This window comes from Protopterus annectens, chromosome 3.part0 (genome assembly GCF_019279795.1).
Source record: "Protopterus annectens isolate FY-2018-M chromosome 3.part0, PAN1.0, whole genome shotgun sequence".
Taxonomy (NCBI): Eukaryota; Metazoa; Chordata; order Ceratodontiformes; family Protopteridae; genus Protopterus; species Protopterus annectens.
The window spans coordinates 1,916,411,164-1,916,427,582 of NC_056731.1; the positions used below are offsets into that span (position 1 = coordinate 1,916,411,164).

Genomic DNA, 16,419 nt, shown 5'->3' on the forward strand with positions numbered 1-16,419 from the left:
AACACTGCTATGAGTACCCTCAGGAGCCATTTCTCCTCTATCTCACCCAGCATCTTTATCATACCTGCTGTGACCTCATCTGAGCTTCCTACCTTTTCTTACTTTATTTTTCCTAGTGATATTCTTACTTCTTCTAGGGTGGGATTCTTCTCTTCTCTCATCAAAGGCCATGTCTGGGTCAGTGCAGCTTGGAATCAAAATACTTTCCTATATATTAGTGAGCAGTTCCAATGCTTCCTTAAGAATGTGCTTAAAATCTATTTAGAATAGACTTTCTAAACTTCAAGCATCCCAAAAATCAAAACTTGAACAAATCTGTAAGAAAGTTGCTAAATTTGCAACAAAACCCTCTCAGAACCCACCATTCTATAGCACTAAAAAGCCTAAACTGGTTAGAACTACCCCATCAACTAACAAACACACCGCTTCTTACCATCTATAAAGTTATCCAGTATCCATCTGCTTGTCCAGCACTAAATAACATTCTACACAACTGTATTCCCAGTTGGCCATTATGATCCAATGATGAAAAACTCCTGTCTTCTGTCCACAAAACTATCAAATCTGCTAGGCATGGTCTATACTCGTACCATGTTGCTAGGCCTGGAACTCATTACCTATATCCATTAGGTCAATACTCTTCCTCCCATCCTTCAAAACAATTCTGGAAGACTTCCTAGCCAAAGGCTGGCTCTGTTCTTGCTCATGTCTAGGATAAATTATAGCCCTTAATGTGAACAAATATCTACTCATACCTTACACACATCTTTACTACTCTCCCTTTTTCTCTCACTCCCTTACTTCTATCAGTTTTTCTCCCATGGCTTTCGCTCTAAATATACCATAAGCCTGCTTTTCTCTCACTTCATACTGCAGTTCCTGTTTGTATTATAGTAACTTACCTTCATTTCTCTATAAACTGGCTAAATTTTTTCTAAATATTAGATCATTGTCATATAACTTGCATCTATACTTAACCAAATTTTTCATATTATGTCTAATTTGGTACAATTTAAACTGTTGTTTTTTGTATTATTTTTAAAGATTGTAAACTTGTGTTTTTAAAATGTTTTGTAATACTTTGGAGTATTTCTCCCCAGGCCTCCCCAGAAAATGGGCTCCTACACAGTCATACTTTCCCAGTAATCAAATATCAGTAAATAAACCTGCATGTGACTTTGTCCTCAGTATACATTTGATATTCTATTGTTAATTCCTCTGTAATATTGGAAGAGTCATTTTACTCTTGTTTTGTCTATATTTAGAAGGCTTTTTTTTTTAATTTGCTTTGTGGCTCTGTTTCCTCTGTCCCTCTGTGGTTTTGTCTCACTAAGCCAATTTCAATAAAAAGCATTCTAATAATGACAGAGGGACAATATTTTAGTCTTTAAGTAAAATATTGTCCATCTGTCAAATACTGAGACACACACACACACTCGCATCCCCATACATCATTTCGCGCTTCACACACACACTTTCACATCTGCCTACGTCATTTCCTACACACACACACACACACACACACACACACACACACACACACACACACACATATGCTCTCGCCATCTGCCTACATCATTTCTCCCTAACAACACACACTCACACACTCGCCATCTCCCTACATCATTTCTAACTAATACCACACACACATTGCCCAACACCATGAAGAATCAAAAGTACAGGACGGCTCACTGCACTGTGTGGTAATTCACAAGCAGTGTATGTAAGAAATAACTGAAACTGCATTTTAGATAACTTTGACAAATTGATAAAGGACTACTGTTTATATATTAAATGATATAATTGTGTGTTTCTGCAGCTGTTCTAATACTGTTTACGGCCTTAAAGTCTTAAATCCAGGCTATCCTAACCATTTAAAATGGACACAATATTTTTTTAACTTGTACTCCATTACTTGCTAACAAAAATTGTGTGTTTGTGCCCGTTGTGCATGTGACAAACGTATGGTGGTACAAACCAGCACACGTATGATTTATATTTTTGTGAAAGACCTATCGGCAATAAACACAAAAAGTGGAGTTTCAGCTTACTTAGCAGAACTTCCAAGCATAGAAAAGCTTTCAGGAAACAGAAATGACAATGTGTTGTCAGCTACCTGCAAGTCTTTAGACCAAATGTCCTTGTGCAATGCCAAAAAGACTGCACAAACTGGGCTACTGCTGTCTCGATAATCACACACACACTCTCGCATCTCCCTACTCCACTTCTCACTAATCAAACACACACATGCTCTCGCATCTCACTTCATTTCCTACACACACACACACACACACACACACACACATGCCCACAAGCTGTCTAGGGTCAAAGGATGATCTAACATGGATGCATCCAGCATGGACATGTTTTCTTTCTGTATTTCAGACCATTCACAGGCTGTCAGTTCAATAAAAGTCTGATTCATCAACATTATCAAAGTAAGGGAAGTTATTAAAGGAATATATTGTATTTTATGTAGATGTTATTTTCCAGCACAGCTACTTACTGATGGGTGGTTGACTTTAGTGCAGGGCTTTGCTGCATTTGGATTTCTGCAAATCATTACTAATTTACAAACCTAAAAGAATGGTAAACTACATTGTTGTATGTGTACTAAGACTGGGTGTCAGTCTAGCAAACATTTTCCCGAACTTCGGTAGCTCTGTGGCTCTCTCTGTGGTTCTGTCAAGCTTCTCACGGATGATGGAGGGACAATATTTTACTTAAAGACTAAAAAGTAAAAAATAAAGCTATAAAAAAGATTTTTTTTAATAAAGAATGCTTTTTATTCAGTCACTCTATATAAAAAAAAGACAAGCAAGAAGACTGAAAACTTTGCAAAAGAAACACAGACAAGCCAATTTCAGAAAAGCATTCAAGGTTGGTTTTGCTGATTCCAGCTACTACTGGTACCTCATTACTACAATCAGCAAAACCAACCTCAGATGCTTTTCTGAAATCAGCTTGTCTCTGTTTCTTTTGCAAAGTTTTCAGTCATCTTTCGTGTTTTTTTTACTTTTTAGAGCAAGTGAATAAAAAGCATTCTTTATTAAAAAATATTTTTTATATATTTTTTTGTAATTGCAAGGTATCAAGTTATCTAAATGGAAATTAAATAAATAAATAAACCAAGACCTGCAAGATGCAAAAGTTATTACATACCCTTATGCAAATCTCCATGGAAAAGGCTCCCTTTCATAGAACAGCACCAGAATCCAAACCACTTCCATTTAGAAATATAAAATCTTCTATCGCTTTGTTTTCCTGCCTGTGTTAACCTATATTTTTATGCATGTGTTTTTCTACTCCTGCAGGGCACAAAATCTTTGCTCTAGAACCAGAAGCAAGGCCACAAATAATGGGGAACAAAGGTTCAAAAATCAGACACAATGTTCTCAATATTACTCTAATTCACTTAGTTAATGGACCAACAGGTTTTGCATCGGCATACATTGTCAGAAGAGAAAAAATTATGAAAGTTTAATGTATGGCATTACTGACTGCAATCTTCAGTGATTTATCAAAACATGAAAAGTTTTACAAGGGACAGTTCAAAAATATAAAGTAAAATCATGAAGGTTCTGCAATATCAGGAACAGTTGAAAGGTATGTCCTAGACCAAAGGTATGCTATGGACCTACTGACTATCTGGTCCATCCACTGATAATGTGTCATTCATTCCCCTATTGAGGTAGAGCAAACTGTCTTACAAATGTTAACGTAGCACCCATCAATTTTTTTTTTTTTTTTTTTTTTTTATGTCCTAATCCCACCTGTAGCATGTGCATCCTTCTGTATACATACAAACAAAGAAAGCCTACTGCACAAATATAGCTTGGAATTGCCAAGCAGATGTCTCCTGTCCATACGCTGAATACTGTACATCCATCGTCGACTATCAGCAGTGCAGGACATTATACCACCACCCTCCACCCAGGATAAATGAGTTGGCATCGATCACTCACTCCCACATCCCCTACATTGGGGTCGCTAACTGATCACAGGTCATCCAGGTGACAGGCCGACTCCTCTGCACCATGAGGCCAGCTGGAACTAATACAGATTTTACTACACTTGAAGAAAACAGCATGAATCAAACATATAAGATACATCAGTGACACTACCTGAGTGCAGATACTACAGTGTGAAATGAGGGCTTCTGTTTGCGTCATCTCTTTGCTTTAAGTGAGACCCAACTCCTTATGATTAATCCATCAAATGAGTTTGAGTAACAGAATATTTTAACTTACCCTGCAGTTATGCAATGTTAGAGTACTCTATACTATTTAAGACAGAGCATGATTTGAAGCTTCCTGCATGCGGGGATGTGGCACCTGTCTCTGATGTCACCCCAAGTTCTATTATCGATCCCATATGACACAATGGCCTTGTTGATTCAGGCTTTGTTCTAAAGCAACGTGATTCTATAAACCAGTCAAGACAGACCACTATCAGTCTTGTTTAAAATTATGCATCTCCTGATTGGTAGGGGAATATACTGGAAATGCCCTTAAGCTACTAGAAACCAGTGGATTTTCTCCTTTTAACAGAACTCTGCAAACCACATGGCTGAAGGATAAAAGAATAACAGTAACAATAACAAAATAATACAACAGTAGTTTTCTACACTGTTGACAAGGAGCATTCTGGCCTCTTGTTTTTAGAAAAGATTGGCAGTTATCTGAGATGTATCTTAGAAAGTACCCAGATCTCACCTGTCAATAAGCAATGTTGTACTTCTGGTCCTTGGCCTCTAACTGTGCATGCATCATATTAGTACAATATCTACCTCTACAAGAATTACCCCAACACTTCTTTAAAACCTATAAGTTTTAGTAAAGAATTTGCAGTCAATGTTTCCTTCAAGATCATGGGAATTGTCAGAGTAGCTACACACCATGGTGCCTGAATATCTAGGCTGTCCCTCTGTAATTACCCACCATCTAATATAAGTTTGCTGTTAGTGTCAAGACTTAAGAAATAAAGAGGGGGGGGGGTAGCACCTTCAGTGCTTGTTTCACTTATGATCTACAAAGAGAACTCATTGGTAAGAGCTATTAAAAGGAAGGGCCATTTTTGTAATATCCCTGGATAGGTCAGATGGATTTCTAAAGCAGAATGATGTTTTTCTGACACAGAGACTAGTTGTTTGTACTATAAGAACAGACATTCGGATTGAGAACATGAAATATCCTCAGACAGGTAGATATAGATTCTTCATAGCAAACTACAAGAAGGAAACCACAACTTGAATGTTTATTCTGTGCAAAACAAGATCTCTTTCTGCTGTGTGCCTCATTCCTCCTCTAAGGACACCTTCCTGTGGTGTGGTGAAAAGTCTGACTTCTGCTACCTGATCGTCAACCAAGCAAAACAAGGAGAGAAACACAAGGCCTAAATCACAAAGTAAATGAGATTGGTAGTTCATAGGTTGGTAGTAGGCTATCGGCCCTAGGGCCTATAAAAGCCTAGCCATAACAATTCCCTGGCTGTTTCTTCCCACACTATTTACTTCCCTGGACACCTGTCTAGCAGGGCGACTAGCGTGATCCCCAGGGTGAATTTCCTTTCTCCCATCCAATCAAGGTTCCTTTTGAAGAGGGACAAGGAGATGCTCTGCTTGACATGTATGGGCAGTCTATTCCAGAGTCTGGGGAGTCTCTGGGTCAGGCACCTATCCCTCCAGCAGGTTTTGTTTATTGTGATGACAAGGTTTACATCCCTGGACCGTGGCTCTGAGGGATTGGCATTTCTTTAAGTGTAGCATGTCCAACAGCTCTGGGTTTGACATGGCCTTGTATGTTAAGCAAAGATTGCCTCTGAGTAGACTATATACATCAGAGTATAGTTGGAGTTTTTTGAAGGCGGTCAGCATAGGGCATCTGCCTTAGACCTGTGATTCTTTTAGTGAGGTATTTCTGCGGCCTTTCCAGTTGTTGCAGATGTCTTGAGAGGTACATACCAAATGGGGTGTTATTCTATAATGGGTCTAATGAGGGATGAGTACAGTGGGACAATGACCTCCTTTTTTCTGGATGAAGAGCCCTTAGTGATGAGGTGTGCCACATAGAAGGATTTCCTGACTGTTGTGGTGATGTGGTTATTGAAGGTGAGACCACTGTCCACCTGTGTCCCTAAGTCTCTTATCACACTTTTGGTGTTTAGTGTACTGCCACCTATGTGGTAATTCACGGGTACATGTTTTTTCCCAAAGGGGGTAACTATACATTTCTTGGCATTGAGCTTGAGCCCATGGCTCTGGCACCAAGCATTTGTTTCTGTAGGAGGATCCAAAGCCAACTATGTCGATACTGAGAACAGTCCAGAATGAGGATCAGTTTCAAAGCAAAACTGAAATGCTGGCCTCAAGCCGGTGGGCCTAGTGGCTCTCAATACCACAGATGTAGGTATTGAAGCCACAAACACCAAGAGGGCAATATTGGCAGAATTAAGACAACTGACACTGATATGAAGCATGCAGGAATCTCTCTTGGGCCCAAACCTCCCAATGCTGAAATAGGGGCTGAATAAGTACAGCAGATGGCAAGGTATGGATCCTTCTCTAGCTACCCCTAGATAATGGGGGGAGGGGGCACCCAGCCCAATCTGTGCCTTAACTAACCCCCTCAAAGTCCCAAAACATATGCAAAGACCACCTCCAAACAACTTTCAGACCTCCGAGAAAGGGCAGAAGAAATGCAAGAATTGAAATATCTAGCTAACTTATGATGTAAGCAGAAACTGCCTTCTCTTCCCCTCTAGAAAGGTCTTGGCAGTATACACAATGAGTTTCAGTAAATTTAGCAGGCAAGATGTTCCTCCTGGGCACTTTGGGTGAAGAAAATGTATCTATCCCCCTTCATTTTGTTTCTTCTAACTTTTCTTTTTTCCTTCAGTTTGTTCTTCTCTGTCTCTCCCGTCTATTTTCCTCAGAATGACAATCTGTTGAGCATCAACTTATTTTTACCACTCCAGCCTTGAGGTGATTTGTTCCTTGGCATATTACATATAAAGTGTGCCTGACCTGATGGTAGATCTTGTGCCTATAAGCGAAGCACTTTCTTTAAATCCTGAGATCTTGCCCATTATGCAGGACTCTGAATAATACCCAGCCCCCTGAAAACTCCTACCACAAAGTACCAGTAAAATCAACGACAACTCACAATTACAAATCAGTAACTACACAACAATTACCCTCATTTAAATGGCATAGTGTTAAAGAACAGCAAACTATTCTATGAAAGACTAGCCAGCAGTCAAGTTAAATGGATTGAGCAATGTGGCCTAACACCTAACACAGGAATGCGGAGGGGATAAATTCTGACAGGAAGAACTGAAAAGGAAGCTGAGAATTACGCAAAAACAGAAGTGATTAATTAAAGCTAATCTATCTAACATAAACTACACTAATAAATGGCAAACTGGCAAACTGAGAGGCAAAAATAGACTTATCAGTCTAATGAGGCTCAAGCCGAGGGATCTGCATCTCAGGTTGTTGAGCAGCAAATGAGATATGGTAGTGAGAACACGCCAAGTGGCATCAGATGGAAGAAGAACTCACACCTTGGGAAAAGCAACGCCAGATATGCTGCCACCTGCAGCAATCTAGACTTCCATTTGAAGTGTATGGAATGTTTCCTTTAAGATGCAATGTTTTCAGACTGAAATGTATGAAGCACAACGCTGTCTAATGGATTCTCCTAAAGAAATAACCATCACTTCAGTTTTCTTCATTCTAGAAAGATTTACTGTAGATGATGTTTAAAAAAATTGTGGACCAGAATATCATAGACCACTCTTTGCAATATACAAAATGGAGACAATTATAAACCATAGAGAAAAATGTTACAGTTCAGGAAACAGTGTTCATAAATATTTTTTACATCTTGAATACCACACAGTATAAAGCACTGTTAAAAGAATAACTCATCTCAACCCATGGCATCCTGGGATAAAGCCATGATAGAACTCCAGACAACTCAACTCTAACTGGTGGCATGGACACTAGTGATCCAGGAAGGGAGAATGGCAGAGAGCAACTGCCAATCTTTGGCCCATCTGGGGATGGAGTGGCTTCTCAGCTCACTAAAATCAGTAACACCTGCAGGATTGCAGCTGTACTGCCCACATCAAGAAGCCTAGCATTCACATTCTGCAGATGCTGCTCGCTTACCTAGGAGACTTAGCATGCATGGTAGCATTCAGGCACCTCCTGGTAAGCAGCCAACTGTGAACAATGCAAGCCACCAGGGATGGACTTAGAGGACTATATACATATAAAAGTTCTCTCACAGTGGCTAATGGCAACACTCTCGGCAGCAGACCACCCCATTAGGGTACTGAATGGGTACGTGGGATTTTGCCCTTTGAAGGAAAAATGGTTTATCGGATGTCTGGGGGGGGGCTTGATGGGCACTGTGCAGAAGGTAAGCCAAAAAAAGTAAAAAGAAGAATTTGTACATTTAAACCAAGGAAGAAGTAGTGTTTACACAACCCTATAACAAGCTTCAAAGCACACTGAACAGCAAAGAGAAAAAAAAGTTTTTATAATATATAGAACTCATATATATATATATATATATATATATATATATATATATATATATATATATATAATGTGTGTGTGTGTGTGTGTGTGTGTGCTGATCATGGAAATTAAGGTAGAACTTGGCTAGGCTAGCAAGGGCCCTAGGGCCATTAGCCTAGTAACTTCCTATGATCCTATAAAGCACAAAGAATACAGCTGCAAAAATCAAACAAATAGTGTTTTAAACATGATAAACACAAGATTTTTGAGGCAAAAGCCTATTCAAGGAAATATTCTGTCTGTATCACACAGTAAAAAGGAAGGAACAAAAAAGAAAATAAAAGCCAAACATAGCAAAAAAAGTACTCGTCACAGCAAGAAGAGTTCTGAAGGAGTAACAGATAAAACAACAAACTCTGATAAAGTATGTTTAGTGATCAGTTATCAAACACCACATAAAGCTACCAGTTCACTCTAGTGTTTTGTACCATAAGCCAACATAAATCATTCTTACAGTTTTTCAGAATATGAATTTTAAAATCCATTCACCCAAGGTATTGGAATGTTAAGATAATCAATGACAGTCACTTATCTTGCATACAATTTTAACTCGTGTGTGTGTGTGTGTGTGTGTGTGTGTGTGTGTGTGTGTGTGTGTGTGTGTGTGTGTGTGTGTGTGTGAAGAGGTACAAAGAGCAGTGTGATCACTAGAGGTGTAGTCAGGAACAAAGTCTAAACCTCATAGTAGGAATGCGTTGATCCTGAACCAATCCAAAGTTATTTCAATCAGTGACATTCTTTATTAATTTCCAGCATCTTCCATTGGCAAACATGCATAAACAAAAATCACATTTCCAAATTCAGTACTTTCTAGCATATTACTTCTGATCTAATTACCTAAACAATTTACTAATCACATGTCGGCACAGCAGATACAGTTGTAATCTCACAGCAAAATATTCCCCGGTTTGATTCTTGGCTGGGGTGCCTTCTGTGGGAGGTCTGCATTTCATTCCAGTGTTCGCATGGGTTTCCACTAGGTGCTCAGTTTTCCCTCCACATTCCAAGGACATACAGTAGATGGACTGGACTCTCTAAATTGGTCATAGGTATGAGTCTGCATGTGGGTGTGTGGTATTAAAGAACAACCACGGTAAGGCCAGCCACCCAGTGGTGTGAACCTTGGCTCTAGAAAAGTGTCACTGTTGAGGTGATACCTTGACCCCATGTGCATACATAGGAAAAAGGGGTTATGGAGGGATGGATGGATTTAGTTTGTTACAATAAAGTTTTGTTAAACAGAACATAATACATATATATATGTGTGTGTGTGTGTGTGTGTGTGTGTGTGTGTGTGTGTGTGTGTGTGTGTGTGTGTGTGTGTGTTGCTCGTCTATGGATGTGTACAATATATCACTGACAGCACATTAAAGCATTTCTTATACTGTTCCTTGTTTGTGCTCCTCCTCTCCACATCTTTAGTAGGTACCATAGTGGAATCCCTTACCTGTCCACAAAGTCTAGTATCACATTGGTCGTTGCCTTGGCAACAGCTTGGATCTCCTGCACTCCTTTGCTGTAATAGTTGTTGCCACAGTGCGCATACACTCCCACCAGCTCCACGCCTTCTGTCAGAGTAATATTTTTCGCAAGCTCCATGGATTCTGGATCTTCAGATCTTACCCCAGCTAAGACAGAAATAATATAAATTTAAGGGTCTAAACTGCAGTGGAGGGGGGCTGAAGACACTCCCCAGTCTTTCTGCTATCTAACCTAGCTGTTAGACCACAACACTGGCAACCAGATTTCTTAAACTAAAAGCACATTGCAGTCTCATGTCTTGTATAATGTTAAACAAATTGCTCAGCTTAGCAATATTTCAGGTGTACAGAAGGTAAAAAACCAAATACTTGAAAAGAAACTAAACCCAACAGTACTTTCCATGATGAATGTATGAAACCAACAAAGAAACAATGTGAGACTCCAGCTTTTCTGCTAATGTGGGCTACAACTCATGTCTTCTTGCACTAGTAGAGATTTAGGGTCTTGGGTACTGGGTCTCACTGTGCTGCCACACTTCTAAGTCTGTAGGACTACATAGAGCAGTTTATCAACCCTTAAAATAAGGTACTAGTGAGTCAGAAGTACAATGAGATGCTCAGCAGCTCGCACAAAACTTCCAACCTTAATTTAACAAAGTGATTGTGTTTTCAGGCTAAATCCCCGTTTTTTGGTTATTTTCCTTTTCTGAAAGGGAAAGCAAGTTTTTGCATCATTATTTATGTCACCAAGGTTTTAGAAGCACCCAAAAGAAAAAGGGTCATCAGTTGGCAGCTCCTATATGGTGACCGACTGCCTGAAACTTCATCAATGGACAATGTGACAGCAAACAGTAGATCGGCTAACAGCTGGCAGAGCTTACTTAAAAACAAAACACTGAAGCTTCAGGAGCTGGAGAAAGTGGCCACCCTGCACTCAGATGAACTGCACGATATTAACAAGGCTCTGTAAATGACACCGGCACTAAATGGAACTTTTGATCTAAAGTGGGGGACTTGGAAAATCATGGTTTCAGAAAAAAATGCATTTTGCCAACAATGAAGACAAAATGGAAAGCCCTGATCGTCTACCCTTTATACAAAATAAAATTTCAGCATGGTGGGCAGTGTGACGCCCCAACACTAACCCAGTAATCAAGCAGCCTCAATCCTCACCACACACTGGGACGATGGCAAGTACACACACAGTAAAGTTCAATTTCCCTTAAGAGCACACAGAGATCAGTCTGTGGCTGGTTTCCCCTCTTTCTCTGGATCCCCAATAAAACTCCCCACTGGCACAGCTATAGGGTTGAGATATCAGTTGAATGGCCAAACCAAGATATCCAGTACTCTTTTCTGTCCAACCAGTGCTTCATGTCCCTGCCCAAGTAGCTGACACACACACACACACACACACACACACACACACACACACACACACACACACACACACACTCCTTGGGATTTGATTTATATACAAACATACCCACATGGGAAAGGCTGGCACAGATTTACTAGCTATGCTCCCTTCTGCCCAGACTACAAGGAGGTTCCTACTGCCACCAGCCAACTCATATCAGCTACTTTAAGGCCTTAACAAAGGGTGTCCAATCTTACTGTGTAATGTTACTATTAATCCAAATGGTAGTCTGACCAAGAGCAAGGCTATTTAGGTGGCCTGTTAAATATAATAATACTAAATAAAAGAACAAGACAATACTCAGCAAGTAATCCATTACATTAGAGTTCAAAATCACAGGAAATATTTAAAACAACATTGCAGAACAGTCTTAAGTAAATAAAGAAAACATCTAAGCTACACATTACTATATTCCTATCTGAATCTAAAATAGTTACTATGTCCTAAAAACTTTCTTAGAGCAAGGCAAGTGCAGATGTGGTGATGAGTGGATGTTCTTGTTAGGTCAAAGATGAAATACAAAATGCCCAGTCTCTCTCTGAGTTAGTTCTTAAATTAATATCAAATATTACTGCTGGGTTAGCTTGGATGTCATCAATTTTTGTCACCTGACTTTCAGTTACCAAGCTAAACCCACATTGTCAGAAACTAATAGAATTTAGCATCTCTCTGTAAAAAAATTCATATCTCTCAGATGTTTGTTGATCCTGGGACTCATAAAATAATAAAACACCTCTACATCTCAAACCTAGTAATGACTTCTCTTTCATGACAATACAAAAAACTTCCAGCTCTAGACACTGTGTCTGCCACTGCACTGAAACTGAAAAATAACATCTTCTGTTTATGGACCAGTAATTCTAAAAAACAAAATTTAATTTCAACTATTGTCTCTGAATTTTTTCAAGTTAACTTCTTAAATTCCAGTTTCCATTAAACATGTACATCTAAACGGTCAGAATAATGCAGGTACATTCCTACTCTATTCCAGTAGGGCATGCTGTGGTTACATTTTAGTTCAGTACTATACACACACTTCTGCATAAATCAAATCAGTATTCACAAATGACATAAGAATTATTTATAAAATTCCCGATAGCGGGGCTGGCAGTGTGACAGGCAGATATACCAATTGCAGTAGGTAATGGCTAAACAAGTACACAGGGTATTCACTCTGATGGATACAATAAATTCCTTTCCTCAGTCCAACATGGTTTGTTTTATCATTTATGCACTATGGGGGGGGGGTAGACATTCTTATCTGTAGGGGCACCTTGCTTAACTTTTAATGAGTAAAGATGGTTGCTGTGTAACTTGTAATCAGGACCGGCCTTAGCAATAGCATGGCCTAGTTTGGACTATTTTTGAGGCCTCTCATTAATCACCTCACCTCTCCCTCCAATCGCTGGCTTCTTGAACTTAAGACTGTTTTAGATTAGATATGACAAATGTACATTACTGCTGTGTATTAAAACACATTTCTTTATTAGACTGTATTTTGTTATAAGACATGTTAAAACTGAAGTAAACAGCTGACCTTCTGGATTCCCCCCCCCCCCGCCCCCATCCACCTCACTTAGGCACACTTTAAGGGGCCTGTTTGATGGGTCACTATCTGTCTGCATGGTCTATCACCAGAGGGGGAGTACCCTATTTACCAGTAAGCATGTTCCCAAAGTATACTCTACTGCCTGGATCTCCTAAACTTGGGTAGAAACCTGGGTAGGAAATACCATACACTTCTTTTTTAAAATTTTATTGCATTGTATTTTATTTTTGATGTCTTTTTTTTCGTCTCCTTTTCCATTCTTACCCTCATTTGGCTCATGTCTTACTGTCCTTTACATCCCATGCCCAACAGCTGTACATACGACAAATACTTTGTTTTTAGTATATTACTTTCTCCATGGAAACATTTTATTATACAATGTTATAACAGCTTACATGTACTCTTCTTACTTATTTTACTGTTTATATTATCTGGAGTTATACTTCTCTGCATTCGTTTTTTTTTCATTACCACTGTTGCATGGATATTGATTGACTATTTCTTTGCTTGTTTTCCTCTGTGTTACTTTAACACTATCAGCAAAGTGGATCATTTTCTTATTCACCTCTCACAACACTCAGCATCTACATCTCATATTTAACTTTTCTGGGATTATTTTTCTCCTATCTGTGACTGCAACAAGCATTTCTCTGCCATACTGCTTAACTGGTAACATTCCATACTGCTTAACTGGTAACATTCGGCTACCTGTCTTAGTGATCAGACGATACCTTAAGCCACAGTATCTGCATTGGTCTGTGCTTACTAGTGTTTGTTTTCACTTTGAGACTGACTACTCCAGTTATTTCTTGTAACGTTATTCACTAACAACTGTGCATAAACCCTACATCAGCAAGAGAACCAAATGAAAACAGCACCTCTTTATCAGTCTTCAAAATAAGTGTAGTCTTATCTACTGATACAGTAACTAGAGTGGTTCACAAAGGTTAATACAACTAGTTTCAGGATGAAAACCCAGTTGAGCACTCAGCAGCAGCAAATGATTATAATGGGAGTGTAAGCAGTAAACACTGTGACCCATGAAAAATGCATGAAGGTGACTAATAATACTGGAATTGTTAAGTCCTATGGGAGCAGTTGTACAGAGGGAAAATGTCTTGCAGTCTACTGTAGTGTATCCTAGGCAAATCTTTGGGTTATGTAAGACATCATGACCCTGTCATAGCCTAGTGCATGCCCCCCTGAGGGAGCGGGGCCCTATTGAGCCAAACTGGTCCAACTGGCCTAAGGCCAGCTGTGCCTGTAATGGTTATGTTAGACAGACCAGAGTTACTTTGGTTAGTAAATACATTCCTCTTTATACTACTACAACAACAGAAGCAGTCAACGTGTAGATCACTGTTACTGGAAGAGGATCTTAAACTCAGATAAAATACATTCAGGCTCCAGATAAGGTCATTCTCCCTTTGGGTACTTTTTTGCCAGATATATTTAGCCTGTTTTTTTTAATTATTTATTTATTTTTTGGTGCTAATAAGACAATATGATATTCTAACTCCTGCGTATGCATGTATCTCTTACTCTGACACAAAACATTCTCCCAGACTGACAAGATCCAGGCAACATGAAATCATATCCAGACCGATTGCATTATCTGACCATGCCCACCACGCCCACCTTGTCTACCCAGTGATCACTAAAACAGCCTTATCCAATAAAGTCTCCAGAACTGATCCCGATATCCGCAAAGGAGATTCCATTTAGAAGTGGATTTCACAACTTTGCTCACAAATCCAAGAAAATCATCTGAGTGGTATAGAGGTAATAGGAGTTATCTGGGATCTTGTCCAAGATATTGTACACAAGGCAAATTAACATTGTAAACAAAAGGAGGCTAGGACAGGATTCCAAGGTGAAAGATTAAACACTTGGTGTCACACCGTATACATATGACGAACACTGGGAAGCTATCTTATGTATAGCAACATCACAATTTAGAGAATACATTTCTGCTATTAATATGTTAAACACATGCAACTGAAGTATTTTTCCTATTTATCTTCAGCCTAAAACAATGAGTAAGAAGGTCACTGAAAAAACAATCAGTAAAAACAAAATGAAAACTCCAGCAAAGCTAGAACTTCAACTCAGGTTGGGAGGGTGGCCTAATGGTTAAGGTGTTTGCCTTACAAACACAAGGTGCAGGGTTTGAGTCAAGAGCTCTTGGATCATGTGGCCCAGTCAGGTGTGACCCTAGCCCCAAGTAGCATCCTGCCTTCGCCCAGAATGGTTCCACAGTATAAGGACAAAATGATTGACTTCAACAATTGGCTAAGCTTCTGGTGTCATTCAAAGGGGATCCAGTATCTGTCTGCCTGAGAAGAGATGATCGACAAACCACGATGCTTTGCCAGAGATGATCTGCACCTGTCACCCCTAGGATTCAGGTTACTAGCTAAAGCTCTTGCCACCCCTATAGTGCCTTTTTTAGGCAAGGTTCAAAGGATAAAAAACACTACCATAACAGATACAAGCATGCAAAATCTGAAGGTAATGCTACTCAATGGTAGAAGTCTAAACCTCAAAATGCACTCTCTTGAGGCACTCCTAAAAACGGAGAGCATCGATATCTGTGCAGTAACTGAGACCTGGTTTAAGGCTCCAGAGAGCACCCCTGCAATACCAGGCTACAACTCTTACCACACATTTCGGCCACAAAACCAAGACCAAAACACTAAAAGTGGAGGAGTGTCTATATTCACCAAGGATATTCACACCTCCAGGCTAGTGGCCCAACACAATGCATCTGAAAATCTCCAGGTATAACTAACACTAGGTAAGACTGCAATCCAAATTACAGCTTGCTACAGATCCCCCACCATGCCCCACAGAGATCCTCACTACACCTTTTTAAACATACTGGAAAATATTAAGATACAACCAAACACCCTAATACTGGGTGATTTCAACTACCCTGCCATTAAATGGGAAAACTACTCGGGTACCAACTCCTTTTCCCAATGGTTCTTTGAATTCATAAATTCCAACACCCTGGAACAACTAATCCATTGTCCCACCAGGGGCTCCAATATCCTAGACCTGGTCATTATCAACATGGGAGATAGATGCTCCACACTAGTGGTCACCCCCTCATTGGTCAGGTCTGACCATAAGCAAATCACCCTTGACATCCACATCCCACCTCCTTAAAAAACTTCTCCAAAGCCAACTTCATGTTACTGAAGTCAGAAGTGACAAACTTCACGACACCCATGCAGATGGGATCTGAAAGTTCGACTGCAGAATCCTACACTAAGGCACTGTACAAGCACATCCACTTGTGCATGAATCGTGCCATCCCAAATAGAACCAATATGCTCTTCTCCAAAAAAAGGAAGCCAATCTGGTGGTCCCCTGCTAT

General features: G+C 39.7%; 1 protein-coding gene across 2 annotated transcripts in view; it reads right to left on the reverse strand.

Moving 5' to 3' along the window:
• Positions 1 to 16,419, reverse strand: part of LOC122797179 (D-threo-3-hydroxyaspartate dehydratase-like) — a 1,365,126-nt gene that overhangs the window by 948,580 nt on the left and 400,127 nt on the right. For both annotated transcript variants that reach the window (XM_044065998.1, XM_044066000.1), the window contains exon 4: positions 10,035 to 10,215. In XM_044065998.1, coding sequence (XP_043921933.1) covers positions 10,035 to 10,215 — 181 coding nt within the window. The remainder of the gene's footprint in view (positions 1 to 10,034; positions 10,216 to 16,419) is intronic.